General features: G+C 38.6%; 2 protein-coding genes across 2 annotated transcripts; both read left to right on the top strand.

The window, feature by feature from the left end:
- Positions 1–2,732: 2,732 nt before the first annotated feature.
- On the top strand, positions 2,733–15,531 carry rexo1 (REX1, RNA exonuclease 1 homolog). Its single transcript, XM_054602412.1, has 16 exons — positions 2,733–3,056; positions 4,095–5,980; positions 6,109–6,210; positions 7,146–7,347; positions 7,512–7,651; positions 7,863–8,000; positions 8,188–8,311; positions 8,565–8,690; positions 9,638–9,778; positions 9,904–10,017; positions 10,174–10,247; positions 10,810–10,920; positions 11,124–11,239; positions 11,399–11,537; positions 12,640–12,760; positions 14,376–15,531. Exons 1-16 carry the CDS (start codon positions 2,867–2,869, stop codon positions 14,462–14,464), a joined length of 3,813 nt encoding a protein of 1,270 aa, XP_054458387.1. The 5' UTR covers positions 2,733–2,866; the 3' UTR covers positions 14,465–15,531.
- Positions 15,532–22,713: 7,182 nt separating this feature from the next.
- zgc:101100 (uncharacterized protein LOC445169 homolog) lies at positions 22,714–25,495 on the top strand. Its single transcript, XM_054602950.1, has 4 exons — positions 22,714–22,767; positions 23,515–23,690; positions 24,711–24,886; positions 24,983–25,495. The coding sequence occupies exons 2-4, from the start codon at positions 23,522–23,524 to the stop codon at positions 25,493–25,495; spliced, it is 858 nt and encodes a 285-aa protein (XP_054458925.1). The 5' UTR covers positions 22,714–22,767; positions 23,515–23,521.
- Positions 25,496–27,330: the final 1,835 nt, after the last annotated feature.

Raw genomic sequence — 27,330 nt, forward strand, 5'->3', positions numbered from 1 at the left:
GCTGCTTTATTGTCTAAGAGGATGCTTTGTTCAATGTGAACTGATGCCTCAAGTAGAACGTTCAGTGTGAGTTTACAGTTTCAGTAGAAGGTTTAACGTCTTTCTGTGAATTTTCCTGTTTAAATTATTACATTCTTGCAATGCCACACCTTAGCAGAAATGACAAGAACAGCAAGAAGAAATTAAGCGATGCAGTTACCTGGTTTTCCTTTTCATCTCTCCGACATGCCTGAGAAAAAGAGTAAAGTGTTCATGCCCTGAGGTTATTTACAATTACCACTGTTTAATATAAACTTCACTTTAGGCTGCTAACATGTCTGCAACAGGAAATTCTCACAGGGGACGCATTGATGCAGCAGGAAGGACACAGGTGTCCATAACGAGGCCTCTGTTATATTCCAGTGTGCCAGTAAGCAATGTGACAATACGCTTTACTGAGGTATCATTAATCCTATCATTTACATCTGTGGTTTTCCTGCTTTGTGACATGTCAATATTAGAATTTTTAATTTTATGGAACCTGTGTTTTAATTAATGGATAGCCAGTTTATTTCGCTTTTCTTAATATTCTGTCTGCTTTTACATTTGAGATTGAAACTTCCAACAATCTTTATAAAACGCTTGACACTAAATTCCCTAAAGACATGTTTTTTATTTTATTTTATACTAGGTTACTTCCTAGCCATGAAATAGTGATATCAGAAGCTGGGCTCTAATTTAATTGGAATTATTTTGACACCTAGTCATATTTAAGGGAACACATTTTTTTAATCTAAGATGGTATTTCGACACACATTTTGCCTTTAACAAATATTGTGCATATGTAATGGAATGGAATGTATAAAATGCAGTAGGCCATATTGCTACTTTGATAACATTTTGATTAATGTGCAGCACTAACCAGAAGTATTGATGTTTTATTGTAGAAAGGGACCAGAATCAATGTACAAAAGGTAACACAAATCCTGATTTGGTCAGGATTAATTTTTTTGGTCCTCTGAATAAAACTGATGTATCTCGTCTATCTTTTTTTGCTGCTATTAGTGCATTTATAAAAATAAAATCAGATTTTTAGAGAGTTTAAATTAGCAATATTTGATATACCATTCAGTACTTCTTTGTGTTAAAATGTGTCTCCATCAAACCATAAACATTTAACTGACTGATGCCCTGTTACAAAATAAAACTTTCTGAGGCATTTGTAGAGTTCCCTGGTCGAGAGAGTGCAAATCATTACGTCACTAATTACCTTCCCAGCACACCTGAGAGTCTTTATGATCAGGACTGGGGTCTATTAAGATCACATGGTCTGTCTGAAATGCACAAAAAGCCTGATCATGTGTTAGTCTGAAGTTTGGGTGTCGAGCTGGAGGTAGGTAGGTAGGTATTGTGGAGCATTTTAGGAAGCATTTTAGGAAGCATTTGTAGAGTTTAAATGTATTTTTTGTAAAAATCATTCAGCAAAACTGTTATTTTTTTTTATTTTTTTTCATCACAAAGGAAAAAAAGTCTTGTTAAACAGATAAATACAAAAGCGGTAAAGTTTTAATCTTTTTCCCTATTAACTATTTATTTACTGAAGGTCAGTTGTTTAAATATTTTCTTATTTCAAGTGAGAGCCTTTAAAAATGCTAGCTAATGCGTCCTTAATTTCGAGACTCTAATGTGGAAGCTTTGATTTCACAGATTTGAATGATAAATTTGACATTTCAAAGGACTAGTTTGACAATTTTGGAATTGTGTTTGAGTTGCAGCTTTATTTAGCTAGTTGAAAAACACAAAACGTTTTGATGTTCTCCCACAGAAGACATTTAACTTCTCGTAACAGGAAAAGTGCAGCTGAAATTGATTTTTAATTGTCATATCCATATTTTAGTTAGAATATTTTTTTTTTATCAAGATCCATGTTGTTGTTTTTTGTCTCATTGCTGCTCTGCATGTTTGTTTCAGAAATGGATTATAATCAGTATTGCATGGCTACACCTACTGTTGTAGTCTTGGATGCAGTCTTCATGATGTTTTGTCTTCAGTCTGTAGATTTCAACCATCAACTCAGTGGTTATATAACATCTTGCTAAGAAACTACAGCTGAAAATAGGCCAGCCGGCTTACAATGGATGATTTACAGAAATGTTAATGAATGTCCTTTTTTTTCCTTTTTTCTTTTTTGAATAAAGAAACATTAACGTTGGCATAATGCAGCATTTGTAATGTTAATAAACACACCTGTGGTTTTCCTACTGACATGTCAAAACTGTCTGCTGTGACAAAGGTCCAGGCTCACTGTCAGAATATGCATGTATCCTCATTTGACACCCCTTCTGTGGATTCTTGTGAAATAAAATGTTGAAAAACTTGTCTCACTTATTTTAAGAAGCTTCTTAGCCTTTCATTTGTAATAACAGTTTCATTGTGTATTGCCCACACACTGTTCCTGGTAATGCGAACACTTGAGCCAATGATTATCAGAAGGTCACAAGGCCGAGAACTGAATAAAGTGAAAAGAGGGACATTTCAGTCTTCAAGGATTAACTATTAAAAATACCCCCCTCACATTCAAATGTAATGCTTTAGTTTGAACGTTCAGATACATTTATTCAGCTGACTTTGGGGCGGTTTGTGATCCATTTGAGTGGCGTCTGTACCGTTACGTTTTCATACGGAACGTTTCCAGTTTACTGTGACGTCAAGGAGAGCGACACGTCTGAATTCTCGCGAGATTTCACGGCTTCGACCAATCCAACATGGCGCCGTAGGGACGTTGTTATTGTTCTGTCGCTTCTTCAAGCTCCCGCTGTACGACAAAAACTACGCAGAAAAGCGGCCGAGCGTGTTCATGCGGGCATGAGAGCAACCTCTGGGGATAATGCTAAAATCCACCGGCTTCTTCCGAGGGATTGACTGCCCGTTTTACGCCGAATACAGCGAGGGTAAAGGAAGCAGAAATGGGTGTAATAGACCGTACTGCCACTTCAGGCACAGCCAGCAGAGACGGGCGTCCTACGGAGCACCAGCAGATGTTAAGAAGCAGAGAGACCTTCACTCCGCAGAGAAAGGTGCTGAGTATTAGTCAACTACGTCCGTAATTCACTTGAATACTTTCTTCGCTCTTGCAGTCGGCAGAGACGACTGTGGGCGAGCGTGTGTGGATTTCACCACAGGGTTGAAACTATTAACGGTGTAAAGTGAATTTTTGGGGCAAATAACCACGATTGATCCATCATTTTATCAGTTTTCCCCATGGCTGCTGTAAACTGAGGTATAGCAAGGAAGTACAAGACGTATTGAGCACACACAAGGAAGTGTCAAAGCAACAAAGGAAGCGATGTGTAGCAATACGAATACTACCTATTACTATATACATTATGAATATGTGCTAACGGTAGATACCAAAAGTGAGGTACCAGATCATGTATATACCTACATACATGATAGTGTATTGAGACACTTTGGATCAGATACAGAAAAATAAACCCGATGGAGAATGAAATGTCCTGTGCTTACAGGTCCGGTAGCTTTTAGCACCAAACCAAAGTGTGTGTGTGTTTGTCTTATAGGGAACAGTTAGGTGGTGTGATTGATTTGTTTTTGTCTTCTCAGTATATGCCCTTTAAAAAAATAACATTATACATGTCTTTTAATATTCACAAGTTAACTTCTCATCATATTCACAACCCAAGAAAATCCTTTCTATAAGATTCATCCATGGAGCATCTGAGCTTGTTATAGTTGCATATTGTCATGTTTGTTTTTTAAAATTGAGTGCTGAAAAGTAAATATGCCTCAATTCAAACCTAAACTCAAAGAGTCAGTCTGCCAATACCAATTCTCAGATTTTTCCCGAAGCTGAAATTTGTAAAATGGCTGCAGAGATTGAAATTGAGTGAGTGGCCTTCAGTCACTGAATGAATTTAACTTAAAGCAGAAACACAGAATTTTTATAATTCCAGGGACAAATAAACTGTTGTAAAAGTTCAATATTGGGGCACACTGGACGGGTGTCACAAAAAGTCTCCCAAAAAGCTAGTCAGTGAACCTTTTTATTATTTAATTTGTACATTTTATTAAGACTTTTTGTCACACCATTCCTGCAGAACAAGGTTATGATCCCTTCAACCCAGAAGTCGTGAGGCCCCAGGAGAAGGAGAATGGAAAGTCTGCTGGCTCGGGAGACCTCAGCGGGGCCCTGGAGCTGGTCAACAAGGCCATCGAGGAGGTCCGCAGCGAGGTGGAGAGGGAGAAGAGGAAGCTCTCTCGGATTGGGGATGAACCATATAATCCCAGCCAGAAAAAAAAAGTGTCTTCTTCTGATGCTGTTAAAAGTAAACCTCCCCCTTCACACATGGCATATGACCCTGGGAGCTATCAGATCACATCTGTAGGTTATAATCCAACCCCTGGCTGCAGCAAGTATACCTTGGATTCAGACAAGCAGGGGAACAATAGTAACTCCATGGAATATGTTCCTACTTCAGTGAGAAAGCCTTTATCTCGGACACACACACATCAACTCCCCTCGCCACCCCCCAGTCCCAAGTACTCAACCAGCACATCCTCCTCTAAGTGTAAATACACAGTGGACAATTCAAAACCATCTACAGATATGGAGTATGATCCGTTGTCCAACTACTCGGCAGGAATAGCAGCGAAAAGCAAGAAGGACCGGCGTGCACAAGCTGTTAAGGCGGAGCTGAGAAAGACGCACAAACTATCAGATAAGTCGGACGAGGAGTATGTTGTTGCAGTGAAAAAAACACGGCAGCAGAGTGTTGATTTAAAAAAGTACACTTTCTCTGACTCTGATGGGGAGAGCTCTGGAACAGAGTATCGACCCGCCTTGCTTAGCAGTCTCCAGCAGAGAAAAGGAAACAGTGGCTCACTTTGGGAAGCTGTGGGGAAGGAGAGGGAAGAGAGACCTGAAAGTAAGCTAAATGCACTGACACTGAGGAATAAAGAGGACTTGGCAGAGGACTCAGACAGCCAGGAAGAAATTAAAGAAAAGGACAGTTTAGAGAAAAAGAAGGTGGCTAGTCAAACTAGTCACGAGAAAAGTGGCAAATCTGAGAAAGTGCATAAAGTTGGAAAGGAAGCTAACAAAACGACTGGCAGTAAGACTAGTAGTAGCAGCAGCAGCAGTAAAGACAACGGGTCCATTAAGAAGCCAAACCAGGACTATGCAAAGAAGGAAAACAAGACTCATGGGAAAAGAGACGATAGGAAAAACTCAGTTAAGGTTAAGACACCTGATCAAGTTCAGAGGGAAGGAAGAGACAAAACGAGAAGTGATGGTAAGATCAAATCTGTGGAAAAAGTAAAAATGGACGGAAGTAAACGAGATAGAGATGCAGAAAATGGTGCAAGGGAAAGCAAGAAACCCAAGCTATTAGAGAAGGAAAAGGATCAGATTAAGTATAAGGACCGCCAACACAAAAATGGTAAACTTGATAGCAGTAAAAGAGAAAAGGATGCAAAGAAAATTAATAAAAGCAGTTCAAGCAGCATGAGCAGCAGTAGTAACATTAAAGAGAGTTCTGCAAACAGTAAAGACAAGGTGAAGCAAAACATCAGCTCGCCAAACCGGAAAAAAAGACTTGAGGAGAAACGGCGAAGCCTGAGCCTCAGCCATGTTGATCTATTTGGGGATGAGAGCCCAGAGGAGGTTGAACCGATGGTGGTGGATGATGATGATGATGACGACGACGACGAAGTGTTGGTGAGAAAGTCTGCTGATGCTTTAAAGAGAGGTCGTCTGAACAAGAGGAAAGCGTCAGAGCTGACTCCGTCTTCTTCTGACGATGAGGGTGACCACGGCGTGGAGGGCAGTGCGTCAGGTAACGACGAGGTCGACGATGTTGCAATCAACTTTTCTAGTTTCCAGGAGGATCTGGACTTTGACTCAGATCCCATGGAGGAGTGTTTGCGGATCTTCAATGAATCCAAGGATGTGAAGACCGAAGACAAGGGAAGGCAAACTAAACAGGTATTTCTGTCCGGCCAAAGTGTCACTTAAGTTGTCTTGAACATTTACCACACACTGTTTTTTTTAGTTTTTTTTACTTGTTGTATTTTACAAATGCCAGTTCAACATGCTATGTTGTGCCCTTTTAGCCCTCTAGGCTTGCCGAGGAGGAGGAAAGCACCGAGAGCACTTTAACCACTCTTTTTCCCGGGCAAAAGAAGAGAGTCTCCCATTTTGGTGCCAAAGGAAGTGTAAGTCTGTCACCTTGACTTCCCCTGGTCTTTCTCTGTCCTTCAATGCTGTCATGAGGCACGTTTAGTCAATCAGTCAGGAGGGGTGAGCACACACTATCCCTTTATCACAGGATACAGCAATCAATAACATCATTTTATAATGTTTGTGTACAAAACAGTAATTCATACACAAGCGAGCACCCCATTGGGAAGTAGCTATATTCAATAAGACATCAAATTAGTGGCATGGAGATTGCTCAAGAAGCAGTTTTGTCATTAACACTTAAAGTCAAGCTTAAACACTCTATTAAAAACGTTGTTGTTGTTGTTCTTCACCCTGTATGTCTTTGTGTCGAAAACTCACTTCCTGTCTTTGCAAGCCTGCACATGGGAGCCAGAAGTAGGAAGAGCAGCAACGAAAAAGCTCCTCTCGTTACTTCAAGAACCTGTTGTGTCCTTGTTTTATTTAGTCACAGGAAGTACTGGTGTTAATTTAGGAAGCCTGCACATTTACATTTTGACAAACAAGGAAGTAAAGACTAAAAGAAAAAAATATGAAAATGTTGCCACAGCAGGGATGATGCTGGGGATTTCCACTAGTACACGCTGTATTATTTACATAGACCATCTGATTTGACATTCATTGAAGGCCCAGTTTTTTTGTTTTTGGTCATGTCATTTTGAGGTACCTTCACAAGAGCTCAGGTTCTCCTTACCAGAGTCAGATATTCCACAGTGAGGTAGCTTTTACTAAATGTACCATTACATTGCAGGACAATTTGGTACTCAACATGCTAATTTCAGGTCCTTCCACCAAAACCACCTTGCAGTCACAGCCTTCATTTCTAGTGCCGGAAGCCAAAGAATAACTTGACTTAACCCTTTGATCATTTCAGCATCATACTTTCTGTATTCAGAAGTTTCTGATTTAAATGTGCTCATGTTTTTATCAGACTGACTCTGCGGCTGTGGCGCGGCCGTACAGGAGACTCTCAGCCCAGGAGGTCTGCTACCAGCGAATGCAGATGGCTCAGCAGCAAGCTGCTCAGATCTCTGCTTCAGTCACAGCTGCCTCCCAAAGCTCCAGCCCCTTTTCTGGAGACAGGAAGAGAGTAGCTCACCGTCCCTTCCCACAGACAACATCCTCCAAAACAAGTATGGGTGCCTCCACTGTTCTATAATATATTATGATTCAGCTTTTGTTTTTGTTTTTACACAAGTATACCATTGCTTTCTTTCCCATGATCATTTCTTAACGTAACTATTTTGACTGTTTAAGTAGAAAGTCATGTGTGCGTATGTCTGATTGGGTCCTGCAGATGTTAAACCAGCTGCCAGTCGAGTTTCATCCCCCAGCCAGATCCAGCAGGCTGTCAAGGCCCAAACCACAGCTGGCATCTTGCCCAAGACTGTAACCACAGTCACGCAGAGGAGGGTGGCACACACACCCACCATGAAGGTATCCTCAGGGCACGAAATGTATTGCTGCCGCTGGTTGTTTTTCAAAATATTTGCTTTGTGTTGTTGAGTCTGCACATCCGTCCCCGCATAACCTTGAGAATTTACTGGCAGAGGTGGGCTGCCTCTCTGAAGATAAAAAGTTTGCTAGAGCTGGAGGTGAAGTACTCCCTCATTCACTCAATGTTCCCTTTCTGTTCTGACCTTTTTAGAGTAGTTCAATGAAGCGCCCCGTCATCCCCATTGAGTTTGGGGCCAAGGTTCCCAACAACATCCGTCAGCGCTACCTCACCACTTTCATAGATGAATGTGTCAAATTTTGCCCATCAAAGGACGTTGCCTTCCAGATGGTAAGATTTACACTCCGGTCGCCCACAAGTAAATGTTATTTCTTCTGTCCCTTCATACCTTGCACATAGCCTAGCTTATAATCCTTGTATAATAGTAGTTTTGAAAATGTTACCATGGAAATGCTTCTTTAAGTAGAGAACGCTGCAGGCTCCAGTTTTGGCAGTGACTGATGTTTTACTGTTTCAGGCACTTGACGAGGAGAAGCTGGTGTATGAGCGCAGTAGCAGTAAGAGCATCTACCTCAATGTAGCGGTCAACGCCCTAAAGAAGCTCCGCAGCAAGAGCATCTCCGGTCCATCGCCTGTCCCCAGTATGACCCCTCAATCTTTGTGCAGTATAAGACACAGTATTTGCTCTTAGTCAACATGTATTTGATGCATTTGTTCAATGAACAAGGGTCTGCACACACAATAAAGGATGTGCCAATAACTGTTTATTGTGACAACTATGAGAAACTGCAGTTTTGCTCTCACATGTGCATATATGAGCGAGAAAATTGGTTTATTTATCCGTTGTGGTGCATTTCATTGGTAACGTGTTTGCTTGTGTGTGTTTCCCTGCAGAGGACCCGGGGTTAGTGGTCAACAGGAGGGCTCTGTCCCACGAAGAGCTTCTGGGAGGTCGTCATGCTGCTAAAACCAGCTTCACTGTCAACAGGACCGGTAAACAGCTGGAAGAGAAACTCACTGGTTAGTTAGATTTTTTTCTTTCTTATTCAAGATGAATCATGTTTTTATTTTTGTTCTCTTTCTCTAGAATTGTAATGAACATATTTCTTGAACATGTTTTTATGTAGCTTCCATTTCTCATTCTGTTTTTCTTCAGTCACCTGATCAAATCCCTGACAACATAATAATACCCTGACAACATAATAATACCCTGACAACATAATTATACCCTGACAACATAATAATACAACAATATAATAGAATAAACTGAAAGAACCTTTGTTGTCTGAGGCGTGTCCAAACAGATAACAGTAACAGGGAAACTGTTCAAATAACCATGTGACAATCTCAAGGTCCTGTTTACAGCAACTCCTCATAACTTAAAGTCAGAGGGAAGATGTGTTCAAGACTGTAATAATGCTGAAGCAAATGTTGATTGTATGATTAACAGGAAATCAATTGATAGAAAACATACCTTGTGCCTTTTTCAAAGGCAAGTCAGTTCTATGACTAGAGCTCATACAATAAGTCGATTCGTCAACTGAAAAGGAATCAGCATTATTGATAATTATTAATTGATGGTTAATAGAAATATTCGTTACTTACAGCCGTATTTTAAACATCTGGGTCAAACAGTACTTTGGCTCTAAAAGTCAATATTTTTACAACTTCAATAAATCACTTAATAATTAAACAACAGAGTATTTATATATTCAATACATTATAAAAAGGAATTATTAGTTGCACTAAATTATTGTAGTTAAATGTAGACCACAAGGTCTATCAGGTCTTGCTTAAAGTTTCTTGTGACATATGTATGTCTCAGCACATGCAAAAGTACTTTTTCTGTTTCCCACCACCACTGTTTCCATCTTTTATGTGTGTTTCTTCATATTTTCCGTGTCAGTTTTAACCCCTCATTCTACAAAGACAACTTAAGTTTGACTTGCTGCTGTGTCTCACTGTAGGAGCCACACTGTACAGGAAGCTGACGGCGTACTTAATGACGGAGGAGCAGCTCCAGGAGCACGGATACCCGAGAACAAACCCAGAGGCTGCCGGCAAAGCCATCATGTACAACCTCCCGGAGAAAAAGGCCATCACAGACCGTGAGCAACTTCATGACCCCACAGCTCTCTTGCACATATCTAATTTCCAATACTAACTTATATCAACATATAGGTGATCTAGCAATTATTTGACTCTCAACTGACACTCTGTAATGTGTTTCCAGCATTAAACAAGATATGCTGTCGATGTGGAGCCGAGTATAAGATCAATGTCAATGGCAACTGTATACGGAAAGAGGAATGTTGCTTTCACTGGGGACGTTTGCGCAAAAATAAAGGTACGGTTGTTTGCATTTTTGATGGTATTATGAAGGCAAATTTTGGTCTTTTTTTTGTCCTGTAATTCATACTATCACATTTAACTCTCCACCCCTTTTCTCCACTTTTATTAACCTCAATCTGTCCGCCTTGTTGTTTCCTGTTTTCTCTGTCAGGCGCCGGAGGCTGGGAGACCAACTACAGCTGCTGTGCTGCGGCTGTCGGAGCTCCAGGTTGCCAAGTTTGCAAGGTATCATTTATTTCAAGCCAACAGCTTTTAGTTTACCTTCTTTACATGTTTAGAAGACAGATATACTGTAAGAGCTATCTAACATAGACATATGTCATTTCAAAAGAAAACTACTTTCAAAACTACAATTCAAAAATGTCACAAGACAAGCTAATGGAAAGAGACACGGAAAAACTAGTACAGCACTATATTGTTACAGTTGTCGCGGCAACTTTAAATCAGTTGCTGTCCAGAGTAATGAGAGTGAACCTTTAATACCACATTTCCATCATACAGTAAAGACCCGTTTAGTGAAGCTCATAATGTGTGGTTGTTTCTAAAACTGTCAGAGATGTTAATTCATCTTTGTTTATTTTTAAGTCTTGTCAGAATTTAGTATTTTGGGTAACTTTCAATAGTTATCTTTGTCTTTTTTACTGAAGACAACTTGATTTGAAACTTAAAATCAAGCACTTCTAGGATACCAATAATAAAACGGCTGCCTTCTTATTTGAAGCCATTTTTTCTGCAAGTTTTTTTTTTATAAACATCCCATGAGTTAAGAAATTTCATATTCCCACAGCAACATGTTCAGGACGGGCGTAAAGAGACATTCGATGGCTACGTCACAACTTTTAGTAAAGCTCTACCACCAGATGGCAATGGAGGGGTGTTTGCTTTGGACTGTGAGATGGTGAGTCAGACAAGTTTTTACCTGCCAAAGGCTCCACAGGCCTTAAACTGCCATCTTGTGTGTGTATGTGATTTGAGACTTGATTTTATTACAGCATGAGTAAAATTAAGACTTAATTAATAATTTGTCACTTTTTGTCACACCTTTTATTATATTTTGTATTCGCAGTCACATGAACTTGTTTTTTCTCTCCTCTAAAACAGTGTTACACAAAGCAGGGCCTGGAGCTGACCAGGGTGACGGTCATCGACTCTGAGTTGAAAGTCATCTACGATACATTTGTCAAACCCGAAAGCAAAGTGGTCGATTACAACACGCGGTGAGTTTGTCAACCCGGAACTCTGTGCTGCATGGATCGCGTCTGCTATTGAATTTAACTTGTAATGAACGTCGTTGTCAGTTGTAACCCTGTCTTAAATGTGTCTTTTGAAACGGTCAGTGTTTTAAACGCAGTATAAACTGTATATCTCAAATATAGATTTTCAGGTGTGACGGAGGAGGACTTGGAGAGCGCCACCATCACTCTGAGAGATGTTCAGGCCGTGCTGCTCAGTATGTTCAGTGCTGAATCCATCCTCATAGGACACAGTCTGGAGAGCGATCTCCTCGCTCTGAAGGTACCGATGCTCCTCATTAATCTACAAGATGTTTTACTTAAATGAATCATTCAATGGCCGCTTTGCTGACTATGCCGTTTTTGTTCCTCTCTACTGCCCGTTGCTGCTCTGGGGACGAACAAAAAATTTCCCTGTGTCAGCCTGTTTGCACCACACTTTTATTTTGTCATCACTTCACTCATTAAGAATTAAAAAAATGTAAAATTGATTAAGTATAAGCATGATTCTTACTGAAGCATGTGTTAGGCAGATTTATTTATTGTAAAAATATGGCTTGTAAACTAGATTCAACTTGTCATTGCACAGTGTTCAAGTACTGAGACAACAAAAATGCAGTTTAGCAACTGTGCAAAACACAGTAAATTGCAGATTGATGTACATGTGTATAGTGGTAGTACAAAGAATATACAGTAAGGGATAGATATGAATACGGTAATATATGTTTGAACATCTGGAGCTGTTACATTAGGCAAAATATATACTGCAGGTATAAGTACAAGTAATAACAATAGTAGAAAAATGTATACAGAATAAACAAGCTGGAGTTATAATATGAATATATAAAATGTTATATATATATATATATATATATATATATATATATATAATGTGTTTATTAATCGTTATTAACATTTACTGGTAGCCCGAAAAGTATATCCTAGAGGAAATATTAACACAAACTTCAGTACCACAAGAAATAATACAGTCTACCTAACTGATGAACTTGTTGGAGGTAACTGACAACAACGTTGCAATTTTAACACACAAAAGTTTTGATAGTTGACTTAATAAGTTTGGTTTCAATCCCTTTTAACTAACAAAACTAAAAATGGCAGTTATGGACCATAGAAATACTCATTCAGTAACTTTCGTGGACAATTTCCATGACTAGGAGCTAAAACTCAAGGTAGTGTTTTTCTCTTGTAAAGCCCAAAAGTATTTTACAAATTCAAGCAGAGCAGTGCAGTAACAGTGATATACAATTACAGGCGGTGACTAGAAGATTTTGGTATTTTAAAGTGAGAAAATAACTTTCTGAAAATAAAAGTTCTGGGCTGAATATAAGAAAACCTCTTGATGTAACCTTATCTCTCGCCTCCAGCTAATCCACAGTACGGTCGTAGACACAGCCATTGTGTTCCCTCACCGCATCGGCTTGCCCTACAAACGTGCCTTGAGGAACCTGATGGCCGAGCACCTGAAACGCATCATCCAGGACAACGGTGGGAGAATCACACAAAGCTAACATAGACATTTTTTTATTTTCCATTAGTTTTTGTGTTGACATATTAGTTTGTCTACTTCCAACATCTAATACTGGATAATGTGGATAAAAATCTTACAGCATTTCATCCACATTAAACACATCATACATAATCCCCGGTCACATAAACATGGCCCCAGTTACACAAACAGGCCCCTGAGCCGCATAATCACATAATCTTCATTTGTAATCGACTCGTGGCAAATAGCACGCAAACAACAAAAGATTAACTGATCAGTCAACATCAGTAAATCTTTATTTGTTGAGCACATTTCATTGAAGCATAGCCCATAGATTCAGACCTACCTCGTTAACATTAGTTATATTTTCAAAGGATTACAGTCAAATTAACATCATGTATAGCCCAATGTCTTGATCGGCTTTATGGAGCCTCAGCAGATTCCAAAGCTCTATTGAAGAACCCATTGAGAGGAAATTCTAAGAGAGAAAAAGTGGTAATACCACATTGTAGAAATACTTTTAACAAGTAAAAGTCCTGAATTAAAAAAAAAAAAAAACAATGTATTAGCATCAAAATATACTAAAAGTACCTAAACAAAAACTTGTAATAAATGTACAGAAAAAAGTACAATATTTGTATCTTAAATGTAGTGGAGATAAAGTGTAATGTAGTAAAACATGTGAATACTTAAGTACTTCAAAATTGTACTTAATTACAGTTATTGCGGTTACTTTGTATCTTTCGACCACTGCCTGCATCTTCTAAATTTGTCTTCAAATCAGCTGGCGATATTATTGCAGTGCAGTCCACTAAAGTTTTACTGCACTACTTTCTTGTCACCAGCAGATGTCACTGATGTGTCAACAGTGGTAAAACCCAGTTTTTAACCAGTTTGCTGAAATGTCTCAAAGTTTTAGAAAGTTATATTTCTCCATCACTACTCTTAATGTGTTCATGAGATATTTAGGTCCGTTTAGGACTAATAAAAGTCAAAGATTCCTGAAGAAGCAGCAGCAGTCTATGTGGAAAACAGAACCCTGTTTCCAATCTTTCCTCAGTTCTTCCTCTCCATATCATTCAACCTTAGCTGTGTCAAAAGTCGTTCTATATCTTCAGGGAAATAAACGGTCGGTCAGTCCACCACTTCAGATTACTGAATGGATAACCACAAAATGTTCATACTTTTAAATGCTAAGGATGCGTTAAATGCAGAAGTCAAATTTAATGTATGTAGGTGTCTGATGATTAAAATAAAGTTTACAATTATGTCCCCCTCAAGGTAAATTGTAATACCCTGCAAAAAATTGACGTTCCCACCAGCCTCTGCTGTACTTAGTGTTTAGTGCTAATTAGCATGCTAACACGCTAAACTTGGGTGATGAATTATACCTGCTTAATATCAGCATATTAGCATTGTCATGCTGACATTAGCCTTTTTTAACTCAAAGCATCACAGTGTCTAAGTACAACCTCACAGAGCTGGAAGTACAGCTGTCATTTTTTTAACACAAAACCTTTTATCTGTATTTATCTAATGCACATTGTAACGCTACATGTTCAGCACTGCAGTATTTAGGTACAAAAATACTCATTTTTCTTCCTGCGTTTCCAGTGGAGGGCCATGACTCGAGTGAAGATGCGTCTGCCTGCATGGAGCTGATGTTCTGGAAGATCAAGGAGGATGCAAAGGTCAAAAGATGACCTCTGACCCCTCTGCTCCACTATCCTCAGTTCAACTTCCTGTCTTCTTGTTGGTGTCAGGGGGACAGATGTTCAGGAGGCCTGTACCTGCTCTCAGAGAGCTAAGGTCAGAGGGTCGGGGTCGGGGGTCGGGGTCGGGGTCAGGGGTCAGCACAGCTGGAGGTTTGTTGTTGCTACCTACTGTACTGAACAGGAGAACTGCCAGTCCCCTTCAAAGCAATAGGAGCCCACATTAACAGTGTTTTCATTTGCTTATTGGTATTTCAGTTGTAAATAATGTTAGTTACAATGTATATCTGTTTATTTTGAGCAGTGTCTCTTTTAAAGCCTCAAACAGTTGTGTGGCTGGCATTGTCCGCCGAACCATGGTGATTAATATCATACCAGGCTGCGTCTTCAGCCTAAATTGCACTATAGAAATGCTCTTGTTGTATCGGGCCCAAGTCTGGGTACCTCATCTGTGCTCTAAAAGTATTCACTTCTAATGAATAACACCTGTTACCTGTTCTTAGTTACACTTAAGTGCATTGATGTCTTAGTCCCTCGAACATTGCTATGTAAAGGCACTTGTGTTTTTCACATTGCACCTCGTTTTCCCGTCACTAATGCTCTGTTTATCGAGTTAATTTTGTTGGGTGGATCTCAAACCTGACTAATCCTATAATACTTGATCATATAAAAAAACCCTCAGCAGAAATGTAAAGCCTCTGCTTACTACCTATTTGGTATAGTTGATGGAATATATCACTGTATTTTATAGCTCAGACAAAATAGTGATACAATATCCACCATGCGTCATGTGCATTGCATGAAATGAAACCACAGGAATCATTATGATAGCAGGTATGACATGTTATTACGCCATAATGACAAAATTAAGTTGTTGAATTAGTCCTGAGTTATAATAACAGAAAATTATAATTTACTGAGTACCAGCTAATCCCTTCTATTTTATGTTGAAAATGACTGAAAAATACTTGAGTGCTGTAAATACGCCATGTTTCCTTTTGTATCTGTTCATTTTTGGTTGTTTATCTTTTTCTATTAAAAGGTATTAGTTAAACGAAGATGTTGCTCTGTCTTTACATCACGGCAGTAAGTAGATCTATTCAAGTACCGTACATGTTTGAGATATTTGTACTTCACTTAAGTGTTTCCATTGTATGCTGCTGCACTACATTTATATGACTGACAGTTATAGTTACTGGTTACTTGGCTCAGTAAGACTTTACATAAAAAATGTTTGATCACTGTATAAGTTACAGATTAAACTACCATATAAGCATGTACATGTTGTAATTCAATTTTAAGATAGTTCAATTTACTGAAGTTCCACTGCTGCCTTGAAAATGCGAGTTTACTGAGCTCAGGTTGAATAAGTAGTTCAAAGTTATCTTATGAGCTGTTACATGTGAAAGTAACCAACCACAAAAAAGTGGAGAATCTTAAGTCTCAAACATTGCACACAGGGAAGTCCTCTAATGTGCTGGTCATTTTTTTAGGACATAATTTGAAGAGTGGAAACTTCAGTCAGAACATCTAATGTAATGAAGTGGTCTTAAATTAACATAAAAGGAAGAAAACTTACTTTTACTTTTGATACCTAGAGTACATTTTGGTGATGATAGTTTCATTTCAGGACTTTTTTTTGTAATTGAGTATATTTTACACAGTTGTATTTCTACTTGCTTCTAGACCTGAATACTTTCTCCACCTCTGCTGCACAAATAGTTTTTGACAGTGTGACAGCTTTTTCTCAGTACAGTCCCGGGCCTCTTGCAGTCTATATGTCCATTTCAACAGCAGGTGCAGCGGACGTAATTCTCCTTTCTTAAGCAGATGTGTAAATAGAGAAAAAATGGGAGAGAAATGCTAAACTGAGAGGCCCATCTTTTCTTCGGTGTGTTTGCCTGTTAAGCTCCTCCCGTCACATGTCAGTATGCATTTCCCCAGGCCGGGCCACAGATCCCAGGTATTAAAAGAGCCAGTTAGCCGGGATCAATACCTACACAATGTTCCAGTGACAGGGAGGGGGGCTTCCTAGTGTTTATTGAGTGTTGCAGAGATTTTGAACATGTGGAGCAAAGCAGCTTAGAGGGGTCGTCTTCATTATCAAATTCGATCAGTGCCTCTCTCTTTCTCTCTCCCCCGTGATCACCTTTGACTAGCGGGGGTCACAAGGGGGAAGCTTCAGGCCGGGGCTCCGAAACCGACCCCATGCTGGGAGATGAAGAGCTGCATTATCTCGGCAAGAGCGTGAGCAAACAAACACTTTACTGCCTGCAGACTGGAACAATCAGTCGATTAACTGATTAATCCATCTACAGAAAAAAGGAATCTGCAGCTATTTTAATTATTGATTCATTGTTAAAGTCATTACTTTGAGCAAAAATACCAGAAGTTCACTTGTTACACCTTCTGTTCTGTTTTCACATGTGAGTATTTGTCGGTTTTTCTAATCTGCTATTATTATAATTTATTCTAACTTGAATATCTTTGGGTTTTGGTCTTTTAATCAGACAAAACAAAACATTTGAAGATATAACCGTGGACGCAAATATGGGATTTTTTTATTATTGTTGAGGCCAAGCGGTTAATGAAGAAGTTCCTGCTCATGGTATTTAGGGCAGCAGATAATAATTAGTTAAATAGTTTTTTTAAATCAGGCACTATTTTTCACTCTTCTACCACGATAGCGGGCTAGGAAGCTTTTTCAAGTCTCTCATGTAACAATATTTACAATTAACCCCGATAATGGAAATTCACCGCAATCAACATAATGTGAGTGTTTTTTTTTAATCAAAATCTGCGATATAATCCTCTATTACCACATCCCAAGAATAAACTGCAAAAGATGGTTGAAAGAGCATTTAAAGAATCAAAATACTTTAGACATAGAACTTAAGACATCATGTCAAGTTCTCTGTCTAAAGTATTTTGATTCTGTGGAAAAGGGCAAAAGAGTCACTCATATTACGCAGAAAAGAGGAAGGGGAGCCATTAAATCCAGTGATAACATTTAAAATGCTAAATGTTTGCATAAATACAGGCACTTCATGCCTCTGAATGTCAGTATTTGAGCATAAATCTTTCATATTTAGTGTCCATACTTCCCTGCACTTAATGGCTCTCTTCTTATCTCCGTGTTACTTCATTCCTCTTCAGTCCGGATGAAATTCAAACCTAAATCTATGTTTACACAGTTTGTATTATCGCTGGGGTTTAAAAGATGGTGCTGAAAAGACGACGGCTTAAACAGGTCAGGGTCTGTTTTCCCTCTCTGTTGGTCTGAGTTCATCCCTTTCTCCCCAGTCTGGCCCACGTTGGGTGCCCTTGACCCTCGGGGCACCCAAAGTTGCCTGTCCCCCTCTCTCTCTCTTTAATATATATCACTCTCGCCCAATTAAGGGTCTGATCTTTACTCAGTCCCTCGTATTGATCTGCTGGTGTAGCTGCTTATTGCAGCGCTCCCAGGGGCCACACAGGAGATCATAAGAAGCTAATTGGAACGTAATCAATCTTGAGGTCTCCTAAAGGGGGAATTATCAGAGTATAATCATTTCTCAGACTCATTTTAGATCAATAAATTCAGACTAATAGATTGGTTTGTCCACGTAAAAATATCTTCTCGTTTAAACTGTGCTTTCTGAACCAAAGCCACGTTTGTGTGTTTGTGTGTGAGAGAGTGTTGAGATTCTTGTGTGTGTACTTGGTGTGTTTGCAGCCGGGTCAATATCACTCTAAGCCCCGAGTGTGTCATAGCCAGTGTCAGGCCTCACAGCGTGATCCCGGGGCTTAAGAAGACCGATTGACCCGCCGCCAGCTCGCCTTGTCTCCCTCAGGTCAAAGGCCAGCCGGCCCTATCGATTCCCCTCGATGAAGAAGCCTTTAGCTCTCTCCTTTTCGGGCCCACATGCTGCAGGACTATCATCCAGGCCCCTGAAGGCCCCTCAATTGTGTTCTGCATGCCGATCGATCCAGTTGGTGTCTGGGCGGGGGGAGGGGGGCTTTCTTTGAGACAACTGACAACTACAAAAGTCCCCTCCTGACAGGCTCTTGTCAATACAAATTTCCACTATTGATAAGTAATTAAAGAAAGCTTGAACATAAGGGGAGTTCTGCTCTCTGAAACATCTGTTAAACAGGAGACATTAACAAAAACCTCTTAGTGACAAAAAAAGAAGAAAGGAAGAAAATGAACTGCCCCTCCGTCCGCATTTACTTCAACTGCCTCGCTCAACTTTCATTAATAAATTAACTTTAAATAACAAAAACAGGTGCATTGAGTCTGGAGCTGAAATTATTATTAGATTATTTATTAGTCAAAGGACGGAAAATGAAGTGGCAAAATCTTGATGAGGAATTTAGATCAGATTTGCTGGAAAAATGATCTAGTTGGAAAAAGTAAACAGCAGTTTAAAGCAAAAATGGACATAAAAATCAACTGTTCCAGCTTCTAAAATAACAACATTTGCTGCTTTCTTAAGTCTCCTCTGATAATGAACTACTTAATTATAAAAATACCTTTAGCTTCTGGACTTTAACTTCATGAATCTGGGATGAGCCAAAATGATTTCTCAAGAAAATAGCTGGCAGATTAATCAATAATGAATATAAGCCTTAGTTGCAGCCATGATTGAGTCAATTTGTGTGTTTTGATTATTCGATAGTTGTTGTTGGGAGCAGTTTATCCTGTTCATTTAGTAATGCAGTTAACATGTTGGTGCCCTTTAATGAATGCTCATTGGTTTCTCACTTTTATTAAGTCATCAAGGCCACACTCACAAAATGTTAGTAAGTCATTAACAAAGAGGTCTTTTCATCAAGTCTTCAGTTTTGAGTGTTCATTTTTTATAAGGAGTCCTTACTTTAGAGAATAAAACGGTAAAACAAATCAAAGGAATCTTTCACAACCAGGCAACATAAAAGTTGTTCTTGTTAATGGCTTATGACTGGATTACTAAATGATTTATTAACCATTGTTAATGTATGTATCACGTGGTGTCAACTGTTTTGCAATAAATTCAGCATATGTTTACAGCGGTAGAGGAAAATATATGATAGCGCTTGTATTAGCTGAACTCTAATAACTTCATGTTATTTGCCATCAAGTGGGATAAAGACTGAATGTTTTGACAGTCACTCACTGTTCACGTTGTCATTTTCTTACTGTAATTCCATCTTGCTGTGTAACAACAGTTATTAAACCTGCACGGGTTTCCACCTGCTCAGCGGCAAGACTGTTGTCAGTGATGTGACTTAGCCTTTTGTCTTTTATTCACTGTAATCCATGCATGTGTAAGTGGATCCTCTAAGAGCAGGATAACTCCCTTTAAGCGGGTTTTAAACACTACAGGAGGGACTCACATCCAGTAACTTCTCCTTTACCTCTGCACCTAAGTCTTTAATGCAAAACACTCACATCCTGGTGATTAGACCTGCTGCACCCAGGCCTGCTACAAACCTGCTGATGACCTTAAAGGAATATGATGTTAGTGTTGTTTAGAGCTCACCAGTGTTAGTCAGTCAGCAGGTTGTTGGATGACAGGAGGACATTTAGACTGAACCCTGGTTGTCTTGATGGGTAGGAGGTGAAGCCCTGCCTGGTCCATAGAAAGGGGGAAATGATCCAGAGAGGAGGGGGCGTTGAGTGAGTCAGTAGTGGCAGCTCTGGGATGGGGAGGGTCACACACAACCACAGTCTTTGTGTGCCTCTAATCCCCCCAGCCAACACAGCTTTGGCCAGGTTTCATCATGAAAGTGCCATGAAATAACTACTTTTTTTCTCCCCTCGCAGTAAATCTCCCCTAATCCTGTGGGCTGCGGAGACAAAGACCTCTGGGACCTAATCCTGGAGCTTTTAGTGGGGCTGAGGGGCTGGCCAACGGAGCCTCTTCTAAATGACTTATTTCTATCGGACACTAATATAGCTTGACAGCCAAGAATGGCGAAAGGAGGAGGAAAAAAAGAAAAAGTGAAAAAAGAGCACAAACATTTTCACATATTTTGGGAGTCGGAGCGGTTGATTGTATCTGTGTGTGAGAGGAACTAGTTAACCATGAATATTTGTGAACAAGTACACAACTGTCAAGACATCTCGAATGTTTATCTGTAATGGTTGTTAAAAAAAATTTCTTTATGGGAAGGAATGAACAATTATTTATGTTTGTTGCTTAATGATGTTCAACAAGTTGTACTCGCAGCAAAACATTAGTTAAGAAAACTTTTGACTTAGGAAGTTTACTTTACTGCTGTAAACTAAAACAATTAGTAAATACAAATACATTTTAAATCAACTTCAAGGAAATATACTTTGAAACTAATAATTACACTCCTGTCTACTACAAGTATGACCAAGTTGTGTTGTTGATTTTAAAGTGCTTTTTTATTGTGAGATTTCTTCTTATCCAAATAGAGGATGTAAACAAGACTGTGATGTACGTTGTTGGGCTATGTAAATAAAATGGTCTTGGTCTGGTGGGAAATCAGTGATGGAAGAAATATTAAGATATTTTCCTCAAGTAAGTACAATACCACAGTGTGGAAATGCTCGTTATACCGAATGGCCCATTTCAGAGTGTTATTATATTATATATATACATAAATAGTGTAATATTATTGATTATAATTATTGATTCATTGATCCCTTCATCAATGTAATGTTGCAACTGATGGTGATGATTTAAATAACTTTATGTACTGCTGGGTAGCTTGTGAATTTATCTCCTAAGATCAATAATCATCAAATAAATGTATTGGATTAAAAAGCATATTCTGTAATATATAATTCAAAATTCGACTTAAGTAATACTTTAGTAAATGCTCAGTATAAGTATTATGTTTTTATAATTTAAAATATAATTGAATTATTTCAGATAAATGAAGTAAAGAGTATTTTGTTTACCTCTAGAGTGTAGTTGAGTACACAACTTAAAAAATGTAATTAAGTCAAGTATTTAAGTAACATAAGACATAACATTTTACTATAACCCCTCTATTAAGTATTCATAAGCAGTATGTAAACATCTAATAAATGGATTATAACACATACTATAGTTGTAAGCAGATATACGTTTTATTAACGTATTTGTCTACAACTATAACTCCTGCTGTGGGCGCTGAGGCTGATTTATTAACAGATAATGAATAAAACACAGTTGTAATATTATAATTATATATTATACAATATGTGTATAAAGTTGGAGAAGTTATAATTGTTGACAAACCCTGTACATAAATAAAAAGGTGAATGCCTTTATAGCTGCATACAACTATATTATACTGTGTAATGAATGTTGGGTGGGTAAGATCTGAAATAGCAAAGTAATGAGTAGCTTTTCGTCAAATAATTGTATTAAAAACACTTAATTAGCAGTATAATGTAACATAAAATAGAATACTCAACCGAAAAAATGTAATTTAGTCAATTAATTGTATTAGTACCACTTAATTAGCAGTATAAAGTGGCATAAAATAAACAAATAAAATAAAATAGAATACTGAATACTATATATAAATCCCCAAAATTGCACCCAGTTATTTCCCACCACTGAAGTTTGGTTTCTAAAATGTACCAGAAGTGATAGTGATGAAAGTGTGAATGACAAATTGCCCGTTAGACTTCATGTTGTTTTGAAGTGTTTTCCTGTTTTCTGTTCCTGGGAAGACTTCTAATTTAGCTCAGCTGGATTTTTTTTTTAAAGAAATAGGTTCTCATTGAAGGAGGTTCAGATTAACTTCACATGGTGACAGTTTATGGGCAAAATATGGTGCCTGTTAGCAAAACAAACCCTTAGAGGAAAAAAAAAAAAAAAAAAAAAAAGCCCTCCGAGGGGAGACTGTCAAAGCCAGCGGTCTGGGAGAAAGAAGGCTGAGAGGGAGAGAGCACAATCAAAGGCTGTTATTTTAATCTGCCCTGCCTCGAAGATTAGCCGACCGCATTGTTTTAATTGTTTTAACGGGAGGGAATGAAACGCTCGCGTATAGGGGGGGATCCTTGGCATAAATCTCTCAAGTTCAATAGTTTCAAAAACTTGAGCTCCTTGCAGCCCCCCCTCTCTTCCCTCATCCCACCTAATCCCGGCTAATACCTTTCTTTCTATTGGCTAATGGCTGAGGGGAGCCTGGGTAAATGCTTCTTAAATTGTCGTGGGTGAGAATGGTTTCGGAGAATTAGATCCGTGCGACGACAAAGAGCGCTGGGTGTGCGAGGATTTAAGGCCCAAACTGGACGAGGAAGTAGTGGACTTCACAACTCAGCGGATTCAGACGAGCTGTGCGTAAAGAGCACCTCTGCATCTCAGGTAAACAGCCACCGACCCGAGACAAACGAAATGGTTTTAACGACGTTTTCATCTCTGAATGAAGGGAGAATTCGTGTGTCTTAATTGTATGATGGCTATACATGGAATCTGATGTTTTGAGGTGTTTTTTTTGTTTGTTTGAGTTCAAAATGCTGCTTTTAGGGAAATTACATTAAATAAATGTGTCACATTTGGTGTTTTTATAGATTAAAATCAATAACCTCGTCAAATAAATGTGAAAAATTCAATAAAATAATGTTTTTACTTACTTTAAATGTTGAATCTCCCAACCGAATTGTTACCAATTCATACAGCTATCTTTAGTAACTTATAAATACAGCGTTTACAATCTGAACAGTGAATAAAGATATGCCAAGGAGCTAGAAAATGAGACGAGTAGCCTAATAATAATAATAATTTAAGGAGCATTAAGGGGTAATGTTAGTCCCTCTAGTTATAACTAATGATCCGGCGCAGATACGTGTGTTGTTGGCTTCTCATTCCAACAATTGATCAAATGAACAGATAATAACATCTTTATTTACTCATTCTGCAGTATTTGCTCCCTTGATCTGATAAAATTAACATTTACCAGCCAAGACAAGTTTATTTATGTAACATATTTCCGCAACAAGGCAATGTTAACTGACTCTGTCTAAGGTTTGAGAGTACCTTGACATGGTCTAATGCTATCCATATTAAAAATACACCTTTCAGTATGTTAAATCAGTTTTTCTACTTCCTTAGGTTCAATATGCACTCCTTGAATTACTGCGGGACTTCCAGCGGTGGTGGTGTGTATCCCCTCCATGGTGTTAACTCCATGTTGTTCGACCTACACCACCAGATGGCGGAGCAGTACCACGTTTACTCTGCAGCCAGCCCCACAGTGCACACCCTCTCTGTGGCTGAGAGACTGGCAGGTGGGTCATCTCGGTCCTTAACTCTGCAAGTGACTGAGAAACTTGATTTTTTCTCTTTGCCAGGACTATGTTATGTATGTAAATAATGAATACACAATGATGTTGTGATTACAAAGAGGGTTAATGATGTCAAGTTGGTAAAAATAGGGATAAACAACAGTTTATCAACCACAAACACTGATTTGTTTTGGGGGCATGTGGTGGAAAGTAACTAACACATTTACTCAACTAGCTTTACTTTAGTACAATGTTGAGATATTTCCATCCTCTGATACTTTATACTTCTATTCCACTTACATTTCCGTGGCAAAGACTTAACCTTCTGCTTCATTTATTTATGAACGATAGTTAGTTACTTGACAGATTATATTTTGATTTCAATACTTATATACTTTGTATGTAGTAAACATTTGAATACATGACTTTTACTTGTTAAAGAGTATTTCTACACTGACGTATTGCTACTTTAACTTATGTAAAAGATCAGAGTACTTCTTTCATCACTGGTTACTTTGCAAATAAAGATTTAGCATATCAAAATATATTTTTATAAAAGGATCTAATTGCACTACTAGAAGTAAAGTGCTACCTACACATTACTGCATTATATTGTCGATTATGCTTATGTACATAAGTGAAATTATGAATGCAGGACTTGTAATGAAGTATTTTTTAAAGCGTGGTATTGTTACTTCATTGAAGAATCTTTATACTTCTTCCATCACTGTATAATTCTGGCTTCAACCTGCAAAACTTCCACTTGTGCAAAGCTTACTATGAATTCATACTTAACAGATTAATGTGAGCCTGAAAAGAGACGAAAAGAGGAATCTTTTTACAATTAAAAGTCTAAAATCTGGTCAAATTATTACTGCATCGCTGATAAGAAAGAAAAACAACATGGAAATGCGAGAGAAAAAAGCTAATTATTTCCCTGTCTTGCTCCTTATTACAGTTCGTGGAGAGGAGAACTTGTTGTGAATTTTGGTGATGACTTTTTATTTATTTCTGTCCTGCCAGAGCTCATTCTGGAGGCTCGATATGGCAACCAGCAGAAGCAGCGGCGCAGTCGAACCGCATTCACAGTGTCGCAGCTGCAGGCCCTAGAGAAAGCTTTCCAGCAGACTCAGTACCCAGACGTCGGCATGAGAGAGAGGCTGGCTGTCTGCATCAACCTGCCTGAGGCTCGCATTCAGGTGAGAGCACACTACGCACAACACTTGACTGTACACCTGCTGAAAACAATGCCTTTTGAAGTTGTTTATTTACAGTGAACATTCCCTGTCATCCAGGTGTGGTTCAAGAACAGGAGGGCAAAGTTTCGCAAAGGTCAGAGGTGCTCCCCCGTCTCCAGAGATCACAATCTGGAAGAGGCACCGCATTGCAGTAAGGTGGGACAAGAGGAAGTCAGGACCGAAGACAAAAAGGACATCACCACATCACATACTGACAGACACGTCCGTCCTCATCTCTGCACTCCACCTCTTGTGGATAAAACGAGGGATGTTTTTGCACCTCTCGCTCCTTCAGACTCTGATGTTTCACGGTGCCCCCTCCGACTTCACTCTCCTCCCCTTTTCCCCTTCATGACAGGGGAGCGCTACAGCCGCCCGCCCCACCAGCCGGTTGTAGGAGTGCTGTCCACCGAGCTTGCCCTTCCCATGGTGTTCTGGCCCATGATACATCAGCACAGTTCCTCCCTGGAGGTTCATCCATCACCAGTTGCTAAAAACTGTGGCCTCTCCCTTCAGACTGCTTGTTCCAGTAAAGCTGTGCCTCACCCTCACCTGGGGCTGCAACTGTAGTCCTGCACTCCAACAGCCTGAGATCCTTGCTCCTTGTGGACTCAGGTGCACCTGAAGCTACCCTGTTTGGGAAAAGACAAGAAGGAGAAGCACTTACTGCCTTGTTCCTGTTAACCTGACAAAAGACAGAATGTGAATTTATTGAGAAAGCTTTATTGTATGTCTGCCTGTCTTTCTGAAAGGATATACAGCTGTACAGTCATATACTTCCTGGTCTAATTTGGGTCTGCTTTAATAACTAACAAATACAGGTTGCTTTAAGTTAGTCAGGGAGTTTACTTGAAAGAGGTTTTATCCATCACAGGCAGTGTTAACACCACTTAAAGATATCATTGTCTCCTTCAGCATTATTTTGCTGGTAACACTGCCAAGTAGATACACAGTTATAATGATGGTAAAACCATTTGACAGAAGTTCCCCATTGTAACTTGGCACTGCAGCATAGAAATGTAAAATAAAATCAGTTGTACATGAATTTTCTTTTTTTTTTGTTGGTAAATGTCTGGTTGATGATTAAATGTTATCATTTATCGCGGTTGACTTAAGTTATTATATGTTATCATTTCTAGTCTTTTTTTACACATGATTTTGATTTATTGAGTATATAAACAGAACATACTGAAACACTTCCCATTAAAATTCCCCAGAGCCCAAGTAAACATGTTCAAATTACTTGTTTTATCTTCCTAACACTTACTTTTCAGCTTCTTAATACTCTAACAATATATAATTTACAATCTAGAAGGGATTATTGTTCTTTTTGCTCCCATACATTTATTTTATGATTTTAGTTACTTGTTACTCAGCAAATTCAGAAGAATAATACAAAATATAATCAACAAATAAATTATGATTTATTATCTTGAATTAAGAAAAACATTATTGACGCCTGAGGGAAGTTCATAAGTTATCCAACAGTGTATAGAATGGTTAAAATTTAGCCACACCTTTCAACATTGAATCTATGCACACATTATTATAATCCACTATTATAATCGATCAAAAAAAAAAAGCCATTCTCCATAATTAGTACTTTTTTGGTACCAGCACTTTAAGTAAAAGTTTGAATGGATGACTTTTTACTTGCAACAGAGTTTTTCTACATTTGGGTATTACTTTAAGTATCGACTGCGTTTTACACTTTTTTTTATTGGTACAACTGTCAGAAAAACATTTTGAGAGTTTCATATTTAGGACAATCACATAATAATCAGCTGTATTTGTCATGTAAATACATACATACATACATACATACATACATACATACATACATACATACATACATACATACATACATACATATATACATGAAATATAACCCCCTGAGTTGTGTTAAACTAGCGAACTGTAAAAAAAAAATGTAACAGTGTTGCATGTTCACCAGGTTGCAGATGTTTGAATGTCACACCATTTTATCTTCAGTCTATCTCATTTCTATTAGAAGTCTATATACAGTACCAGTCAAAAGTTTTTACACACCTTCTCATTCAACTACTTTGAAGAGTCTAAGATATAAAACATATTCTGGTTTGTTGAGCATTTGTTTGTTTACCACATAATTCCATATGTGTTCCTTCATAGTTTGGATGTCTTCAATATTAATCTAAAATGTAGAAAAAAACCAAAAAAAACATTGAATGAGAAGGTGTGTCCAAACTTTTGACTGGTACTGTATATACATTACAGTCATTTGAAAGTCATACATGAAATCTAACCCCCTGTTATAATAAAAATAGGTTGCATATGTTTGAATGTCTTCACACCCTTTCATCTTCAGTCTATCTCATTTCTATTAGAAGTGTAAATATGTTTGGTGCAGCTCCCCAGATAGCTAC

Source organism: Anoplopoma fimbria, chromosome 8, assembly GCF_027596085.1.
Source record: "Anoplopoma fimbria isolate UVic2021 breed Golden Eagle Sablefish chromosome 8, Afim_UVic_2022, whole genome shotgun sequence".
Classification (NCBI taxonomy): domain Eukaryota; kingdom Metazoa; phylum Chordata; class Actinopteri; order Perciformes; family Anoplopomatidae; genus Anoplopoma; species Anoplopoma fimbria.